This window comes from Lithobates pipiens, unplaced genomic scaffold, assembly GCF_037356315.1.
Source record: "Lithobates pipiens isolate NorthernLeopardFrog02 unplaced genomic scaffold, aLitPip1_a1.2 Scaffold_1, whole genome shotgun sequence".
NCBI classification, from domain to species: domain Eukaryota; kingdom Metazoa; phylum Chordata; class Amphibia; order Anura; family Ranidae; genus Lithobates; species Lithobates pipiens.
In genome coordinates, this window is record NW_027507685.1 from 146,403,425 (window position 1) to 146,422,117 (window position 18,693).

The 18,693-nt window shown below is 43.9% G+C and overlaps 1 protein-coding gene across 2 annotated transcripts in view; it reads left to right on the forward strand.

Moving 5' to 3' along the window:
* The window catches only part of USP20 (ubiquitin specific peptidase 20), a 118,766-nt gene that overhangs the window by 46,222 nt on the left and 53,851 nt on the right, over positions 1 to 18,693 (forward strand). For both annotated transcript variants that reach the window (XM_077478205.1, XM_077478210.1), the window contains exons 6-8: positions 10,354 to 10,450; positions 15,707 to 15,776; positions 18,541 to 18,654. In XM_077478205.1, coding sequence (XP_077334331.1) covers positions 10,354 to 10,450; positions 15,707 to 15,776; positions 18,541 to 18,654 — 281 coding nt within the window. The remainder of the gene's footprint in view (positions 1 to 10,353; positions 10,451 to 15,706; positions 15,777 to 18,540; positions 18,655 to 18,693) is intronic.

An 18,693-nucleotide genomic window follows, 5' to 3' on the forward strand; every position in this document is an offset into this window, starting at 1 on the left:
ATGCACCTCCCGATCTCACGCATGCGTGGCACACTTATTGAAGTGGAGGCTGCCCATTGACTTCTGGGATGGATAACACACACAATGCTGTGAAAAAGTATTTGCCTGCTTTCTGATTTTTTTTTTTTTTTTTTTTGTCACACCTAAATTACTCAGATCATCAAACAAATTTTATTTATACACAAAGATAACCCAAGTAAATACAAAATGCAGTTTTTAAAAGATGGTTTAATTTATTATGGCAAAAAAGCTGTCCAAACCTGCCTGGCTTTATGTGAAAAAGTAATTGCCCCCTAAACCTAATAACTGATTAATGCACCCTTGGTGGCAACAACTGAAATCAAGCGTTTGCGATAACTAGCAATGAGTTTTTCACATTGCTGTGGAGCAAATTTGGCCCACTCTTCTTTGCAGAATTGTTTTAATCCAGCCACATTGGAGGGTTTTCCAGCATGAACGGCCTGTGTAAGGTCATGATACAGCATCGCAATTGCATTTAAGTCCGGGCTTTAACTAGGCCACTCCAAAACCTAAATTTTGCTTTGCTTGAACCATTTGGAGGGGGACTTGCTGTTGTGTTTCGTATCACTGTCCTGCTGCATAACTCAAGTGCACTTGAGCTTGAGGTCACAAACTGATGGCCGGACATTCTCCTTTAGGATTTTCTGGTAGAGCTCAGAATTCATGGTTCCATCAATTATGGTAAGTCATCCAGGTCCTGAAGCTGCAAAGCAGCCCCAGATAATCACGCTACCACCACCATGTCTGACTGTTGGTATGATGTTCTTGTTATGAAGTGCTGTATTCGTTTTATGCCAGGTGTAACGGGATGCACACCTTCCAAAAAGTAAAATTTTTGTCTCATCAGTCCACAGAATATTTGCTTAAAAGTCTTGGGGATAATCAAGATTTTTTTGGTAAATATGAGATGAGCCTTTGTGTTCTTTTTGGTCAGCAGTGGCTTTGGCCTTGGAACTCTCCCATGAATGCCATTTTTGCCCAGTCTCTTTATTATTATTGAATCATGAGCACTGAACTTACCTGAGGCAAGCAAGGCCTGCAGTTCTTTAGATGTTGTTGTGGGTTCTTTTATGACCTCCTGGATGAGTCGTCGTTGTGCTCTTTGAGTCATTTTGGTTGGATGTCCACTTCTGGGAGGGTTCACCGCTGTTTCAAGTTTTCTCCATTTATGGATAATGGCTCTCACCAGGGTTCGCTGGCGTCCCAAAGCCTTAGAAATGGTTTTGTAATCCTTTCCAGACCGATACATGTCAATGACTTTGTTTCTCATCTGTTCTTGAATTTCTTTAGATCACAGCACGATGTGTTGCTTTTTGAGATCTTTTAGCATGCTTCACTTTGTCAGACAGTTTCTATTTATGGGATTTTTTTTTTGATTCAACAGGTCTGGCAGTAATCAGGCCTGGCTGTGGCAAGTGAAATTTAACTCAGCTTTCCAAAAAATTGTGGTTAATCACAGTTCATTCATGATTCAGCATGGGAGGGGCAATTACTTTTACACATAGGACCAGGCGGGTTTCAAAAGCTTTTTTCCCTTAATGAATTAAATGATTTAAAAACTGCATCTTGGATTTACTCGGGTTATCTTTGTGTAATATAAAAATTTGTTTGATGATCTGAATAATTTAAGTGTGAGAAATATGCAAAAAGAAAAAAAATCAGGAAGGGGGCAAATACTTTTTCACAGCATTATATATCCCAGGAGCCAATGCCTGGGCAGAAATAATAGGATTTTTAAAACAGCTTACCTGTAAAATCCTTTTCTTAGATTACATCATAGGACACAGAGTCTCAAGTAATTACTTGGTATGTTATAGGCCTACCTTCATGTGTTGACACTGATATAACCAATACAGGAAGTTGACTCCCCTATATAACCCCTCCTCCTTCCAGGAGTACCTCAGTTTTTGTAGCCAAGCAATATAAGCAATATACTCTCACCCCATAAAACAGAGGGGCGGGAGCTCTGTGTCCTATGATGTACACCAAGAAAAGGATTTTACAGATAAGCTGTTTTAAAAATCCTATTTTCTTTATCGTATATCATAGGACACAGAGTCTCAAGTAATTACTTGGTGGGATGTCCCATAGCAATGCTACTTGAGGGGAGGGAAACGCAACCCGTAGGGTAACCCCCAGACCTGAGGACTTATACTGCTGCCTGCAGCACGCTGCGCCCGAAGGCGATATCCTCATTCCATCTTACATCTACTTGATACAATTTTGCAAATGTATGTACTGAAGACCAAGTTGCGGCCTTGCAGATCTGAGACATGGAGGCCTGGTGACACACTGCCCAAGAAGCACCAACCGCTCTGGTAGAGTGCGCCTTAACTTGAAAAGGGGGAATCTTTCCCTTTAAACCATAAGTTTGAATTATAACTTGCCAAATCCACTTGGAGATAGTGGATTTCGACGCTGCCTGTCCCTTCTTAGGACCCTCTGGCAGAATGAATAAGACGTCAGTCTTACGAATCTGAGCAGTTTTCTTCGAATAGATTTTCACTGCTCTCACTACATCAAGACAATGTAGAGATTTTTCTTCCCTGGAACCTGGTCTGGGAAAAAACAAAGGCAGGACAATATCTTCATTCAGATGAAAGCCTGAAACTACCTTTGGCAAAAAGCCTGGACGAGGGCATAACACCACTCTGTCCTCATGAATAACCAAATATGGCTCTTTACAAGAAAGAGCAGCCAATTCTGACACCCTCCTTGCTGACGATATAGCAACTAAAAATACCAGCTTCCTTGTCAAAAGGACTAAAGGAATATGCTGTAATGGTTCAAATGGCTGTTTTTGTAACACTGACAAAACTAGATTCAAATCCCAAGGGCTTAAAGGAGATCTAACTGGCGGATTTATCCACAGCACTCCTTGCATGAAACCCCGGACTAAAGAATGCGTAGCAAGCGGTCTTTGAAACAAAATTGATAAGGCTGAGACTTGACTCTTAATAGTACTCATCTCTACGCCTAACTGTAGAAAGGCAAGAATTCTGCTTATATCTCTGAGGGTGCCAACCCTTGGATTCACACCAGGAAACATAAGCATTCCAGACTCTATAATATATAGCTCTAGAAGCTGGCTTCCTAGCATTAATCAAAGTAGAGTTAACTGACCTGGAAAAGCCCACGTTTCTTCAGAATGTGGGTCTCAATAGCCAAGCCGTTAAATTTAGCGTTTGTAAAGTAGGATGGAATATAGGCACCTGCGATAGCAGGTCTGGCCTTAGCGGAAGGGGCCAAGGACCCTCCACTGTCATATTTACGATCTACGTGAACCATGACCTTCTGGGCCATGCTGGTGCTATCAGAATTACAGACTTTCTTTCCAGCTTGATCCTGGAAAGAAGCCGAGGCAGCAACCGGATCGGGGGAAAAGCATAGATCAGTGACAACTGATCACAGGGGGTCACCAATGCATCTGTTCCGTACACGAGTGGGTCCCTTGTCCTGGACACAAAGTTGACTAGCTTTGTGTTGAATCTGGACACTAGAAGTTCTACGTCCGGAGTCCTCCATTTTTGGCAAACAGCTCGAAACACTTCGGGATGAAGAGACCATTCCCCCAGGAATAGCTGCTGGCGACTTAGATAGTCCGTCTGCCAATTTTCTACCCCCGGAATGAAAACTGCCGATAAGCAGGGGACATTCTCTTCCGCCCAAGTTAGAATCTGGTTCACCTCTCTCTGAGCTGGGAGACTTCTGGTGCCCCCTTGGTGATTGATATATGCCACGGCCGTGGCATTGTCGGATTGGAACCTGACAGGAAAATCCTTTAACCTGGAGGTCCAGGTCTTTAGGGCCAGATATACTGCCCGAATCTCTAGGATGTTGATGGGTAAGCTTGGTTCCTGACCATCGTCCCTGGACAGTCGTTTTTCTCTAGTACTGCTCCCCAGCCTGAAAGGCTGGCATCCGTTGTCACTACCTTCCAGATAATTGGTCTGAAGGTTTTTCCCTTCAGCAAGTTCCGGGATAGTAACCACCAACTGAGGCTCTGGGACACTCTTGGGGACAGCCGCATTGGCAAATCCAAAGTTTGATTCATCTTGTTCCAAGCAGACAGGATACTGCTTTAAAACAGTCTCAAATGGAATTGGGCATAGGGAACTGCTTCAAATGAAGCTACCATCTTCCCTAACAATCTCATACAAAGGCTAATTGAAGGATTTTTTCTTGACCTGATCAGCCTCACTAGCTCCTGTATGGAGCTGATCTTTGCCGGAGGCAAGAACACCCTCTTCTGGGCTGTATCTATGATCATGCCTAGATACTCCAGCCTCTTTAGTGGATTCAAGGAGGACTCTTTTAGGTTGAGAATCCAACCCAAACTTTCCAGGTAGCTGCTTGAAATGGCTACACCCCGTCTTAAGTGAGGCACTGACTGGTCTATTAACAATAGATCGTCTAAGTAAGCCAGGACAGTTATGCCCTGTGCCCTTAACCTGGCTAGAGGTGGGGCAAGTACTTTTGTGAATACCCAAGGTACTGTAGCAAAGCCGAAGAGCAGGGCTACAAACTGAAAATGCTTCTTTTCTACCTCGAGACGCAGAAACGTCTGGTGAGGAGGGAATATAGGGACATGCAGATATGCATCTCTGATGTTGATGGATGCCAGAAGTTCCCCTCCTTGTAGGATAGATACAACTGACTTGATTGACTCCATGCGAAAGGAGCGGATCCTCAGGAACTGATTTAGATTCCGTAGATCTTGAATTGGTCTGATATCTCCATTCGGCTTTGGCACCGTAAATAGGTTTGAGTAAAAACCCAAACCCTGCTCTTCTTTGGGGATCTGCATGATCACCCCTTGAGCCAATAATCGGTCCAACGCTTGCAACAGGGATTGCTTTTTGGCTGAATCCCTCGGAACGTTTGATCTGAGAAAACAGGCCGGTGGAAACTCTCGAAATTCTAGCTTGTATCCTAGAGATACAGTGGAGAGGGTCCATCTGTCCTGAATTTCCCTCTGCCAGACTTCTGAGAACTTCAGAAGTCTTCCCCCCACCTTGGTGAGGGGGGATGCCTCTTCATGATGAGGCCTTGTTCCGCTTTGCAGATTTGCGGCCCCAGGTCCTCCTCTGTGCCTGGGTCTGACCCTGAGATCTTCCCGTGGGGTCTGACGGCAAAGGCCATCGCCCCTGCCTAGAGGAGGATGCCCTTGGCGCTGGGGTAAAAGTCTGTTTAAACGAAGGATGTTTATATTTTCTTTTGACTGGTAAAAGAGTACTCTTTCCGCTGGAAATAGTCTGAATGTATTTATCCAAGCTATCTCCAAAAAGGCGTTCTCCCTTAAAGGGGAACCCAGTTAGACGATTTTTACAAGGTGTTTTAGCTGACCAACCCTTTAACCAAAGGGTCCTTCGCATGTGTACAAGTACAAGCGTCAGACGTGATGCCTGGTGAATAGAGTCCTTTATAGCATCTATGGCAAAGCATCATGCTTTAGGTAGCTCGGCAACTCCTGAGCTTGTTGTGCAGGGAGCTCTTTGAGGGCATCTGCAAACTGGTCCTTTAAGGACTGACAGATGCCTATGGCTGCTATCGCAGGCTGAGTTACGGTCCCTGGTAAGGAAAAAGAGTTTAACAGACCTTCCAACTTTTTATCTGTTGGATCCTTAAGCATATGTGCACTGGACAAGTTAAATTTTTATTCACATTGGAAATCACAGCGTCTACTGCTGGAATCTTCCACCTTTTTAGTGAATTTTTCCTCCATAGGATAGAGATTAGAGAATCTTTTAGGAGGGAAGAAATGCTTATCCGGATGATCCCATTCGAAATAAATAAGCTTTTCAAGTAATGCGTGTACTGGAAACGCATGTAAAGGCTGAAAAGGTTTTAAGGATCCTAAAGAGGATACCGGACCTTCAGCTGCCTCCATTAGGGGTAACATGAAAGTAGAGCGAACCATCTCTGTAAGGCTCTGTACTTCAGTTTGTGAAGGTGAATTTCCAAGTACTGTTTCCTCTGCAGAGGAATAACCGGCTTGTTTTTCTTCCCGATCATCTGCAGGAAAGACCTTGTCATGTCCCCATAGTTCTTTAGGACCCTCCACTGACTGTAAACAGTCTAAAGTGAGGGAGGAGGATCTAGGACGTTTCCTATCCACCTGGATGGATGATGCGATTAAAGTCGCTAATCTTCCTTCTAAACCCTGCAGGGCAGAGGAAAGTGCTTCTTCAGTCACATAAGCAGGGGCTGAAGTGTGTGAAGCAGTTGCACCATCGCTAGCTTCCAATGACTCACCCTGGCTTGCCATGTCTGATCTCTCTGAAGAGCAAGACAGTATGGAGGCATGACTGGGGTTCCCAGCGCCTGAGGGTGACACCTTAGGTACCTTTACGGTAGGTCTGGAAGACATAATGCTAAGTACAAAAGCAGAGGCGCACACACAATATTATCTGCTAAATAATTCTAGCCAAACAATGCATGCTAACAGTTCTTTTCCTGTACTGGAAATGCCTGCTTTACACCCTTACGTGCCCCACGCTAAATGTCTCTTAGTATAACAGACTCCTCTCCTTAGTGAACTCTGGCTGCGAAGGCTGAGTTTTCTTGTAGCGGAGAGTGCTTTAATGTGTGAGCCTCAGGTGGACCTGATTGGCGTCCACAGCACTTCCCCCTCAGTCATCAACGCTGTATGGATAGACACTGTCTTATACCTAGCGTCATGTGACCTACGGCCACACCCCTCTGTGTCCTCCGGCAACCCCCCATTCAGTTTGAATATGCTCAGCTCGTCTGTATTGTGCAGACCTGAAGGGAGGGGGAACCCATGCTGCTTTAAAAACAACTTCCAGTTTATGCCGCTCCACAGCAGGCTAGGATACCTACCATAACTGTGAGTAATATATATAAAAAAGAAGACGCCAAACAACTCCTAAAGGAGTAGAGGGGGAGGGGGAGGGAAAGGGTGGTTCTGTCAGCATTCTTCTAAACTCTGCAGAGTTTTAATGATTATGGGAACTTTTCCCCTTAGCTGCTAAGCAGCTGATAACCATTCAGCCTGCTAATTCCCTTAGGAAAGTAAGAACCCCCTCTGCTGGACAACACATATACTGAGACAGGGCTGTTCTATGGCATTTAAGGCATATAAAGGTTTTAACAGCAGATACAAACTTCACCCATCACGGCGGGCTGCGTTAACACACGCTCAAAGACTGGGGCCCTTATAAAAGGGGTTCCGCTCCTTTGGGCCAAAAAGCATCCTGGTTCCTAGGGTCCAGCTCTCAGAGAAGCATTACAGGCAACACCTTGTTCTTGCATCGAGGTCCAGGTACCATCCTATGGCCTCAGTGGTGAGGATGGATCTGATTGTGGAGGTTTCTTTAAATCCAGCATGGATCCCTCCTGGAGCTCCTTAGAGCACATCTTCACTCGTGACCAACACCTTTAGACAATGGCGGAAAAACTGAGGTACTCCTGGAAGGAGGAGGGGTTATATAGGGGAGTCAACTTCCTGTATTGGCTATACCATTGTCAACACCTGAAGGTAGGCCCATAACCCACTAAGTAATTACTTGAGACTCTGTGTCCTATGATGTACGATAAAGAAAATGTACCAGGCAAGGTACAGTGGAAGCAGAACCTTCAGTTTCTCAAATACGATAAAAAGCTTAAAGGAAAAAAAAAAAGGGGTCCGATGAGTCATTTACATGTGACCATGAACGGCGGGGGGGGGGGGCGGTGCAAACTTTAAAAAGTGGGTAGAACTCCGCTTAAGTACTGTAGCTGGCAGATGTAAAAAAAAAAACGGATTACAAACAGATGTAAACTTCACCTGTTTTTTTTTTTTCTTTGAAAAAATAGACTGAATTGATCGGTCCGCATGTGTGAAAGGGGCCTAACAGTTCACATTAAAACCAAGGGGTTTTGTTCCCCCTTAACTGCTTCTGGACCGCCCACCGCACATTTACTGCGGCAGGGCGGCCCGGCCGCGCGAAACAACCTACCTGTACCTTATCTATTCTTCCGGGTCTGGGGCACACGCACGCGCCTGCCAGCTACCTACTCCCGATTGGACACATCGGGTCATTGGACATCTTATCCGCCGGGACATGCCAATCATTGACAGGAGAGGCAGAACGGCAGTCTGCCTATGTAAACAAGGCAGACCGCCATTCTGTCAGAGAGGAAAATAGAGATCTTCTGTTTTCCTCCAGTTAAGCCATCCCCACACAGTAAGTCCTTGTACACACGGTCGAAGATTCCGTCGGAATGTGCCCAATCGGAGCGTTTTGTCGGATATTCCGACTGTGTGTGGTCTGCATCGGGCTGTTTCCGTCAGAATATCCGTCGGACCAACTTTTCCAACTTGTCGGAAATATTTTCCGACAAAATGCTCCGATCAGACATACTCCGATCATCTGTAGAGAATTCCGATCGGACAAAGTGCCACGCATGCTCAGATCAAATTCCTACACCAAAGCTATTGGCTACTAGCGTGAACATAGTCCCGTCGTAACGAAATAATGTCATCACATCGGATTTTCCGACAACTTTGTCCGACCGTGTGTATACAACAGTTTCGGACAAAATCTGATGGACAAAATCCGACGGATTTGGTTGTTGGAATCTCCGACCGTGTGTACAAGGGCTTAGAATTCCCTGCCAGTGTCATTAGTACAGTGATAGTGCATTTTTTTAGCACTGATCACTGTATTAGTGTCGCTGGTTCCAAAAAAGTGTCGCTTAATGTCAGATTTGTCCACCGCAATGTTGCAGTGTGCTAGAAATCGCTAATCGCCGTCATTACTAGTAAAAATGCCATAAAAATATCCCATAGTTTGTAGACTTTTCAGCAAACCAATCAATATACGCTTATATTTTTATTTTTTACTAAAAATTATGTAGCAGAATACATATTGGCCTAAATTGATGAAGAAATTTAATATTTTTTTACTTTCTGCTATAAAACATGTCCAATAAAAAAAAGTCTGTTTTTTTTTTATTATTATTTTTTTTCAAAATTGTCTTTTTTTTAATTTATTTTTTTGTAAAATAAAAACCGCAGGTGTGATCAAATGCCACCAAAAGAAAGCTGTGGGGAAAAAAAGGACATAAATTTTATTTGGGTACAGCGTCACATGACCACGCAATTGTCAATTAAAGAGGAAGTAAACCCAGATGAGGTTTACTTCCTCTTTTGCTAACTGCAAGGCCTGCAAATGAAAAGCATAATGGGCTAGTATGCATCGCATACCAGCCCATTATAGGACACCTGAAAATGAAGCCTGCGCTGTCCCCTGAGCAGGCCGTGTCCATCTTCGCCCCTTTTCCTTCCAGGGCCAGGGCCATGGCTCTTTGACTGGCCGGAGTCACGTGACGTCACTCCCGCGCATGTGCACGCGAGCTGTCTGTCACGGCACATGCTGGGGGGAAGAAATGGCACAGTGGTCCGCTTCTTATCGCCGCATGCGCAGATGACGACATTGGCACACTACAGGTGAAATATTTCCACTACCTATAGGTAAGCCTTATTCTAGGCTTACCTATAGGTAAAAGTCAGCAAAAAACGGTTTACAACCACTTTAAAGCATAGCAGTCCCTTAGTGCAAATAATGGCCTGGTCCTGAGGGGGGTAAACCTTCCAGGCGTAAAAGGGTGACTAATTTATCCATTATTATATAGGTGCTCCAACTCAGGAGACTCTCAAAACGTATAGAATTTGGACTGCAGTAAACGGGGGTGCCATGACGTGGCCTCTGCATCTTGCGCATGTATTTGCAAATGTGTACAAACAAAACCCCTTGGTTCTAACATAAACTATTAGATGGGGTTAATTCAGTTTGTTGCAGGCTGGCTGCTAGGTGAGCTGGGAATTTTTGTCTTTTTTTTTTTTTTTTGACATGCGTTGCCCTTCCATGTGCTAGGTTGGTATGGTTGCCATTTGTTTGTAGATTATGTACTTTGCCATGGCTGCTGTCTTGCTGGGTCAGAGACAGGCGAGTATAATAAACTGGAACTGTAATGTAAGTGCGATGACCCTTTAAACTAAGCTGGAGTTTTCTGTTATTAGTAGTGTAGGTTTCTATAAACGTGCTCCCCATTGTGGTGCTTGTAGTTAGCCGTTAATGACAAAGAAAGTTTTCCAGAACCCTAGCCGTTTTCTATTCCAGGAACATATTAACTTTAGTTTTGTAATGGGGACTCTCAGCCGAAATCTGGTCACAAGCTGTAGTAAATAATTCATTTTTGTACCATCCTAGTTGTAGTCACACCTTACTTGTATCTGTTGACATGATTAGGCTATTCATATTATGATAATGTTGCTGGTGTGGTGTATGGGCTGCAGACAAATAATCCTGTTCTGTCTCTCTCCAGGATGTGCCCTCGGCCACTCACTCACTGAAATCTGTGCCCATCGCAGTGGCGGATTATGGCGAGTCAGAGAGCGATGAGGATGACTTGAAGCCTAGAGGTAACTGTATATTAGGGGTCGGGATGCACCGATACCATTTTTTTTTTTTTACGAGTATGGGTACCGATACTTTTTTTTTTTTTAGTATTCACCAATACCTACCACAACTGTTTTGTTTTCCCCTCAGCTATCAGCAATGGTACAAAGCATTGAAAAATGATTTACAAATGAAATAAATGGATTTTAATTTTTTTTATTTTGCACTTTTTCAATGTGAAATGTGTAAATATATGTTAATATATATGTGTAAAAATATTCACTAACAAAGCAAACAAAAAAAAGTTATTAATGTTTATAAAATAGACATGAAAAAAATAAATAGAAGCAAAAATAATTAAATGGATGAGACTTGGAAGTAAATTAAGGATTATTAAGGGGTTAACTACTTGAGACCCGCGCTATAGCCGAATGACGGCTACAGCGTGGATCTCCTTTTCCGGGACTACGTCTATTGATGTAGTCCCGTGCACGAGCGGCCCTGAGGGGCGCGCGCGGCGCGCTCTGTGATCGGCGAGTCTACGAGACTCGCCTGATCACCGATCCGTGCAAGGGGTCGATCCCGACCCCTTATCACGTGATCAGCTGTCAGCCAATGACAGCTGATCATGTGATATAACGGAGCCGGTAATCTGCTATTATTCCTCCTCGCGCTGACAGCTCGAGGAGAAAAAAAAAAGCCGATCACCGGCGGCCGTGATCGGGACATCAGTCCCGATCACGGCCAGCCCTGCCAGTGCCCACCTGCCCCCTGCCAATGCCCACCTGCCCCCTGCTTTGCCTGCCTGAATAAAAAATGTGTCCCCCCTGTCAGTGCCACCTAGCAGTGCCCACAGTGCCACCCAGCAGTGCCCACAGTGCCACCCAGCAGTGCCCACAGTCTGCCTCAGCAAAGGTGCTGCACCCCAGTGCCACATATCCGTACCCAGCAGTGCCGCCCATCAGAGCCACCTATCAGTGCCACCTATTAGTGCCCATCAGTCCCATCTATCAGTGGTACCTATCAGTGCCTCTTAGTGCCACCCATCCGTGCCACCCATCCGTGCCATCTTATCTGTGCCCGTCTTTGCCCATCAGTGCCGCCTTATCTGTGCCCATCGGTGCCGCCTTATCTGTGCCTATTAGTGCCGCCTTAACTATGCCTATCAGTGCCCACCAGTGCAGCCTATCAGTGCCCACCAATGCAGCCTATCAGTGCCGCCTCATCAGCGCACTTTAATGAAGGAGAAAAATGACCTGTTTGCAAAATTTTATAACAAACTATTAAACATGATTTTTTATTTTTTTGCATCTTTTTTTGTTTGTTTAGCAAAAAATAAAACTCCCAGCTGTGATTAAATACCACCAAAAGAAAGCTCTATTTGTGGGAAAAAAATGATAAAAATTTCATTTGGGTACAGTGTTGTATGCCCGCGCAATTGTCATTCAAAGTGCATCAGCGCTGAAAGCTGAAAATTGGTCTGGGACTGAGGGGGGTTTAAGTGTCCAGTAAGCAAGTGGTTAAACAGACACATTTGTGCATCCCTTTGATCTTAGATGAAGAATCAGAAATATTCAAAAAGAAACAATGTTTATTTTAGTGTTTTAGTGGCTGAGCAACTTAATAAACATTGCCTGTGTCTTGCCGAGAAAGTTCCCCGGCGGATAAGGACCCCCCCTGTACTGCGCATGCACTGAGCTTGGGCAGTACGAACGACTACGGAGCCGTCGAAAGTCTACAAAGATGAACAGCTGACCGTTGGCTCTACACCGCGCCTGGACACTACATTCTGCCCAGTCCAGGTTCAAGCCCCACCATCCAAGTGGACATAGAGTTACAATATTAATATGCCAAGCGAAGCGAGCCCGCGAGGGGCCCTGTTGCAAAGGTTTTTTTTTTTTACAATAGTGTTGGCACACAGGTGGTGTGTACAGCTGACTCTCAGGTGTTCATCTTCGGCAATTTTTTGTCGGCTCCGTTGTGGTACCTGCAGTTCTGCACTGTTGGCACTCCCTCTGGACATGGGCACTTCCATCTTCTCTCTGTTTTCCTTACAGGTTTGGTCTGTTCATCCTCTTGAATGGTTGGCCTGTGATGACATCACTCCCACGAATACACACAGGAGTGACATCATCAGAACACATAGAAGTGCTGTAAATGTACACTGAGCTGCGCATGTGCACTTCCTTGTACATTACCGCTGACAGGCAGTGGGAAGTGGTTATGACAGAAGAGACCAATAGGGTTTCTTCTGTCAAAAAAACCCCTACCTGTCAGCCGTTTACATTTTTTAGGCACAATTCCACTTTAACAGAGAGCACAGCATTTGGCCTTCAGAAACTCTTTGTGATTAAACGTTTTTATGGAACTGTCTTTGGGTTTATAGAGGTCTTTGCTGTGAGTCATTCAGGGGTGTGTGTAAATTTCAGCTTAAAGCAGTATTAAACCTAAAACCAAAAATTTTATATATTGCAGCTTACAATCATTAGATGTGGTGGCTGCCTTTGTTTTCTTATTTTAGGTATTTTTTCCCCTCTGTTTTTAGCTGGTGATCTGTCCAGTAACACACCTCCTGTATAATGCCACGTACACACGATCGGAATTCTGGCCAGAAAAAGACAGATGAGAGCTTTTCATTGGTAAATGCGACCGTGTGTATGCTCCATCGGAATTTAGCTGTCCGAATTTACGCCAGCCAAAAATTGATAGCATGTTCTCAATTTTCCAGACGGAAAAACTTTCTATCGGTAATTCAAATCGTGTGTATGCAATTCCGACACAACAAAAATCCTGCATGCTCAGATTCAACTACAAGACAGAAGCTATTGGCTACTGGGTATTGAACTTCCTTTTTCTAGTCACGTCGTACGTGTTGTACGTCACCGCGTTATAAACAATCGGAATTTGATGTGACCGTGTGTAGGCAAGACAGCTTGAGCCGAATTCCGTCGGGAAAACCATCAGAGCTTTTTACGACGAGACTTCCGATCGTGTGTACGCGGCATTAGAGTCCCCAATCTGGATGAAGGAGCAACAGAGACACTATTGGGCCACAGCATTGTCAGTCTAGGGAGAGGGGAGTGCTAGATATACTAGAAGATTTAGATACATTAAAGTGGTATTAAACCACGGTGGATGAAAAAAATCTCTTGCAAGGCAGTTTTACAATGTGCTAGCACATTATGAGAGACTTGCCTTAGTGCGGTGCTGGAGGGCTTTGTTCTCTCCCCCCCCCCCCCCCCCCAATATTCCTTTCCGTGTTTGAGTCCTCCGGCTACATGAGTGGCCCGGGACGCAATGACGTCACTCCTGCACATGCGGGAGCCGCCGTTTGTAACACGGGCTGTGAAGGCCTGGCATTGTATGCTGGACCTTCAGAGTGCATGTGCCGGTAATGTCACTGGATGCATGCACTCTGAATATCTCCTAAACTGTGCAAGTTTAGAAGATATTGACAGTACTTCCAGGTAAGCCTTCTTATAGGCTTAACTGTAGGTACAAGTGGTAGAACAGACTTTATTACCACTTTAATAAATTGAACCCAAACCCCAGCTGACACTTTATAAGCAGTTACAGCTTACAAAAGTTTTTTTTCTTTTGGGATAAAGGTTTTACATAAATTAATAAAAGCTGATCATTGTAAGCATCCCTGTCCATATTAAAGTGGTTGTAAACACTTACACACCACTTTTACCGACAGGTGAGCCTATAAGGCTTACCTGTAGGTACTATGAATATCTCCTAAACTTGCACAGTTTAGGAGATATTCACTGTATCAGCATCACTGTATCAGCGTCATCAGCACATGCGCACTGATGAAACTGCTCGCTCATGCCATTACCGGCGGCATCATCATGACGTCATCGTGGCTCTGGCCAATCACAGCGCCGGAGCCAGCGATACCCAGAAATAACTCTGGGAGACATGTCCTCGGCCGTGTGTGCCGGGACCGATGTGGGGGCTTTGATCTAAGGTATTTCATAATGAGCTAGTATGCTGTGCATACTAGCTCATTATGCCTTTGTCTTGCAGTTTTTTGAGGGTTTTTTTTCTGTGGGTTTACAACCACTTTAAATGGTTTATCTCAACCCTCTACCTGCTACATCTGTAGGACAGCTTGTTCTGTTGAGGACCACTTACTGGCTGGATCACCAGGTGAAGATAAATGCTAAAAAAGAAAATGAATGCAGCCATTGCATCTAAAAATTGGTAAGCCCCAATATAATAAATGTTTGCTTTTGGGTTTAATACTACTTCAATCTATCCAATCAATTTTTTTACAGCAGATAGGGATAGCGCTCAAAAGGGAGACTACCTCCATCTTCTGGCTAAAAATGAGAATACAAAATATTCATAAGCAGTATTTCATATTTTTATATGACCAAAAAAAACAAATTTTTTCAATATATTTTTTTCAGTTCTGTTAATAAAATAAATGCAAAACAAATACAAAATATGCAAAAACACATTTGTTTTATTTATGGCACAAAGTTGTGTTTTCTATTTTTTTACTTAAAATAATAATTTGAATTGGTTGAGTCTCCTTCTCCCCCTCTCTCCTGTTACATTCCTATTGGCCCGTCACCATCATGGCCAGTTTCAGTGGCCAATAGAAACGTGTGGGAGAGAGTTGTTAGGCTCCTTCACTACCAAGAGGTACTTCTCTTTTATCTGATCTAAATGGCCCAGCAGTTGAACTGAAAACTGCTGCAGGTTTGTTCTAGCAGGTCTAAGGCTCGATTCACATCTATGCATGTTGCTTTTTGCGGTGCTTGCCGCGTTTTTGGACATGCGTTTTTACCGTGTTTTTGCTGCGTTTTGCGTTTTTTGCAGTGTGGTTGCTTAGTAACCAACTATATACAGTGTAAAAAAAACGTAAAAAAAAAGAAACGCGGTACTTGCATTTTGGATGCGGGTCCATTGACTTCTATTACATGCAAATGAAAAAAAGTCCCCAATCCTTTCCAAAAACGCAGAGGCACAAAAATGCATTGATGTGAACATGTTCCATAGGAACCCATGTTAAAAACAATTTCCCTGCATTTCTGCAAAATGCATCAAAAAACGCATTAGTGTGAATCAAGCCTAAATGCCTGCACTTTATACCATACAATCGTTTTAAAGAGTCTCTTTAGGCAGAGGCTCTTTATAAACAAGCACCATTTTTACCTAAAATGCCACCCTTCGTTCTGAGTGGAGCTCAGGATGAAACCAGGTGCAAGTAAACTGGAAAATAGTGAATGTGTCTTCCTATCTCAGCCATCCCTGCTTCATTTCAGGCCTTACTGGGATGAAGAATATAGGCAACTCGTGTTATATGAATGCAGCTCTACAGGCTCTCTCCAATTGGTAAGTCACCAGTTTGCCTTATGAAAAGTTCATTCAATATCTGTGATTATAGTGGTGTGAACAATTATTAGCTTATTTCTGGCCTGACCTGCATTTCATGTTTTAAAAATTGCTGTTTTGACTTGAAGATGTCTGGCAGCATCTGCATCATCACATCAATAGAGTCCACCTTCAGTTGTGTAATACAAAGGTTTGCCTAGATGGAAGTCCTTTAAGAACATTGTTCCAGCAGGCACTCAGACTAGATAGTTGTGACAAGCCAACAACAGCAAAATAAATAAATGTTTATTATTATTATTGTTTTTATTACATTTTGGCAGAAACCATAAAATCAGACCGAGACAGAAGTACAGTTAAATCACATTTGTTTAATACTAAAGAGTAAAAACATAGCCAGAGTTCAAGAACCGGAACGGATAGTCAGACAAGCCAAACATCAGGGAGCCGGAGATGAGCGTAGTAAAACCGCAAGCAGGATCTGGAGAAAAGAAGGGATGTCAGCCAAGCAAGTCTTTTAACAGGAATGCAGGCGATAGTCTCTGTGATCCTGAGATCCTCTGGGCTGGACGAGCAGGATATCATCAACAGCTGATTACCTGTGGAGAGATAGGAGCTGGCAATTAGCGAACAACTGAGTGGCCAGTTCAGAGTAAGAAGGGCTGAGTCCAGCTCTGTCACATTTATAGTTTATTTCACTCTTCAGCAAAGCACAGAATACAGTAAAAACAAACATGGCAGATCAGAAACCTACATAACGGTAATAGCAATGAAAAATGTCAATTCACATTTGGAACTGTGTTGTCTTGTATGATTCTGTAACCATTAGAAATCTGATTATATGGAAAAATGTTAGATCCTAACAAGGTCCCTAGAACATACAATTCAAGAACATGCAATACTAGTGCATAAGCAGGGGTCTGACCCATGCAGGCTTAAGCAAAAAGAACGTGGTTTATTTTTCTTTTCTATAAAACCTAAATTCTAACATAGAAGGGGATCAGGGAAGAATATGTGAGAAAAAAGTAAAGGGAAGAGGGAAATAAAAAGGGTGCTTGCCTAAAAAGCCAAAGGATACCAAGCTCTTAATCACTACTGGGCCTGATCCCATATAACTCAAGGGGACAGCACAAAGCGTAATCTGAACACTGAAAGTCGTGCCAATAATACCACGTTTCGCGGAATTGTTCCTCCATACGTTTCATGGCTGCTGTTAGGCGTTCTATATCATTAATCTAATTTACCACAGCTATCCATTGACAACCAAAAGGGGGTCAGTGTGTTTCCATCTTTGTGGGATGCACACCTGGGTCGCATTAAGCAGGTGGATCAGGAGGGATCTCTTGTACCTACATCTCGAAAGTGGGGTAATGTTTAGTAGCAATGTCCCTGTGCGCATCTACAGAGATAGATCAGTAAGCTTATGAATAAGTCTTCTTGACATCTTCCCAAAAGGATTGTACGCTAGAGCACGACCAAAAGATATGCAACTACGTGCCTGGCTCTTTTTGGCATCGCCAGCACAATGGAGAAACCGTGGGATAGAACCTATGGAGGAGTGCAGGGGTCCTATACCAGTGGGTCAGAATTTATATCCTGCATCCTGGTATCTGCTGGACAGGGAGGACCAGTGGGCAAAGTAAAGAACCTGATCCCTCTGAACAGGGGTTAAGCCCATGTCTAAATCTCACTTCAATTTCTGAAAGAAGGGAGGAGCAAAGTCCTCAGGTGGTTTGGAACGTGAAAGCATAGGGCTCATAGGGGAAGTAAGTGAACAAAGCTGCTCGAATTAAGTAATCTTACTATGGTTCACTCTACTCAATCTGATGGTGGTTAAGAAATGTCATATTTGCATGTCTCTCCACGAATCCAATAGGGAAAGATCATGGCCCGGATCTCAAATGGACCGCCATCTGCCTCCTGTCAAATTTTGAACTCGGATATGGTTGGTCAAAAGAGTCTTTGAATCTTTTATCCTCCAAGCCTGGAATAAATTCTTCAGCACCAATTATAAGAGACATTAGATTAACTGTCTGTGGAGCGAATCCTAGGCAGTCTGTTTTCTATTATTATAAGGTTTTAAAATAAAAGCATGAAATAATTTTTAAATACTCTTTACTATTGTCACGCTTACTCCTAATGCAGGTGGTGAGACACTATAGCTGGCTTCTGTGTTCTTCACCTCTAGCAGTCCCCTTTCCCATAAGGCAAGCAGACCTACTGGTACTCGGTTGCCCCAAGGTCTTATACACAATGCTATAGTGCCTGGCCACCATACCAGGGCAGGCATGATCTGAGCAAAGCAAACAGCTACTTGCTTTGGTAGACAGGCAGAGTGGTTCAATGACAGTCCAGGTACACAGCAGGCAAAGTTCAGAATAATCAGCGTCAAATCCATAGTCAAAAGGCAGGCAGAGTTCAGAGAGTAGTCCTAGTTCCAATCTGAAGTCGTAGAGAGGGAAATCCAAGCAGCAGGGCAGACAAATAGGGAGCTTGGAGCACGTGTTAAACACAATATCGCATAGCATAAGACTGCAGGCTTGGCTGGCTTAAATCTGGTTTGGTCTCCTCCCAGAGACTGGCTACATCAATCACCTTGCAGGTGGAGAGACAGACATGGAGAATGCCATAGCCAAAACAAGGAATGAGGAGCAGGAACACTACACGCTCCTGGCAACTAGATATCTAAGCACTTTTTTCTTTATTTGTGGTCATAGGTGGGTGTGAGTGCAGAGCATGTCAATGTAACTATTCCTTGTCTTTGCAGCCCTCCATTGACTCAGTTCTTTCTAGAATGTGGCGGGTTGGTGCGGACGGACAAGAAGCCAGCACTTTGCAAGAGTTACCAGAAGCTTGTTTCTGAACTTTGGCACAAGAAGCGGTAAGGATGATTCCCTTTTTCCACAGGCCACTCTCGACC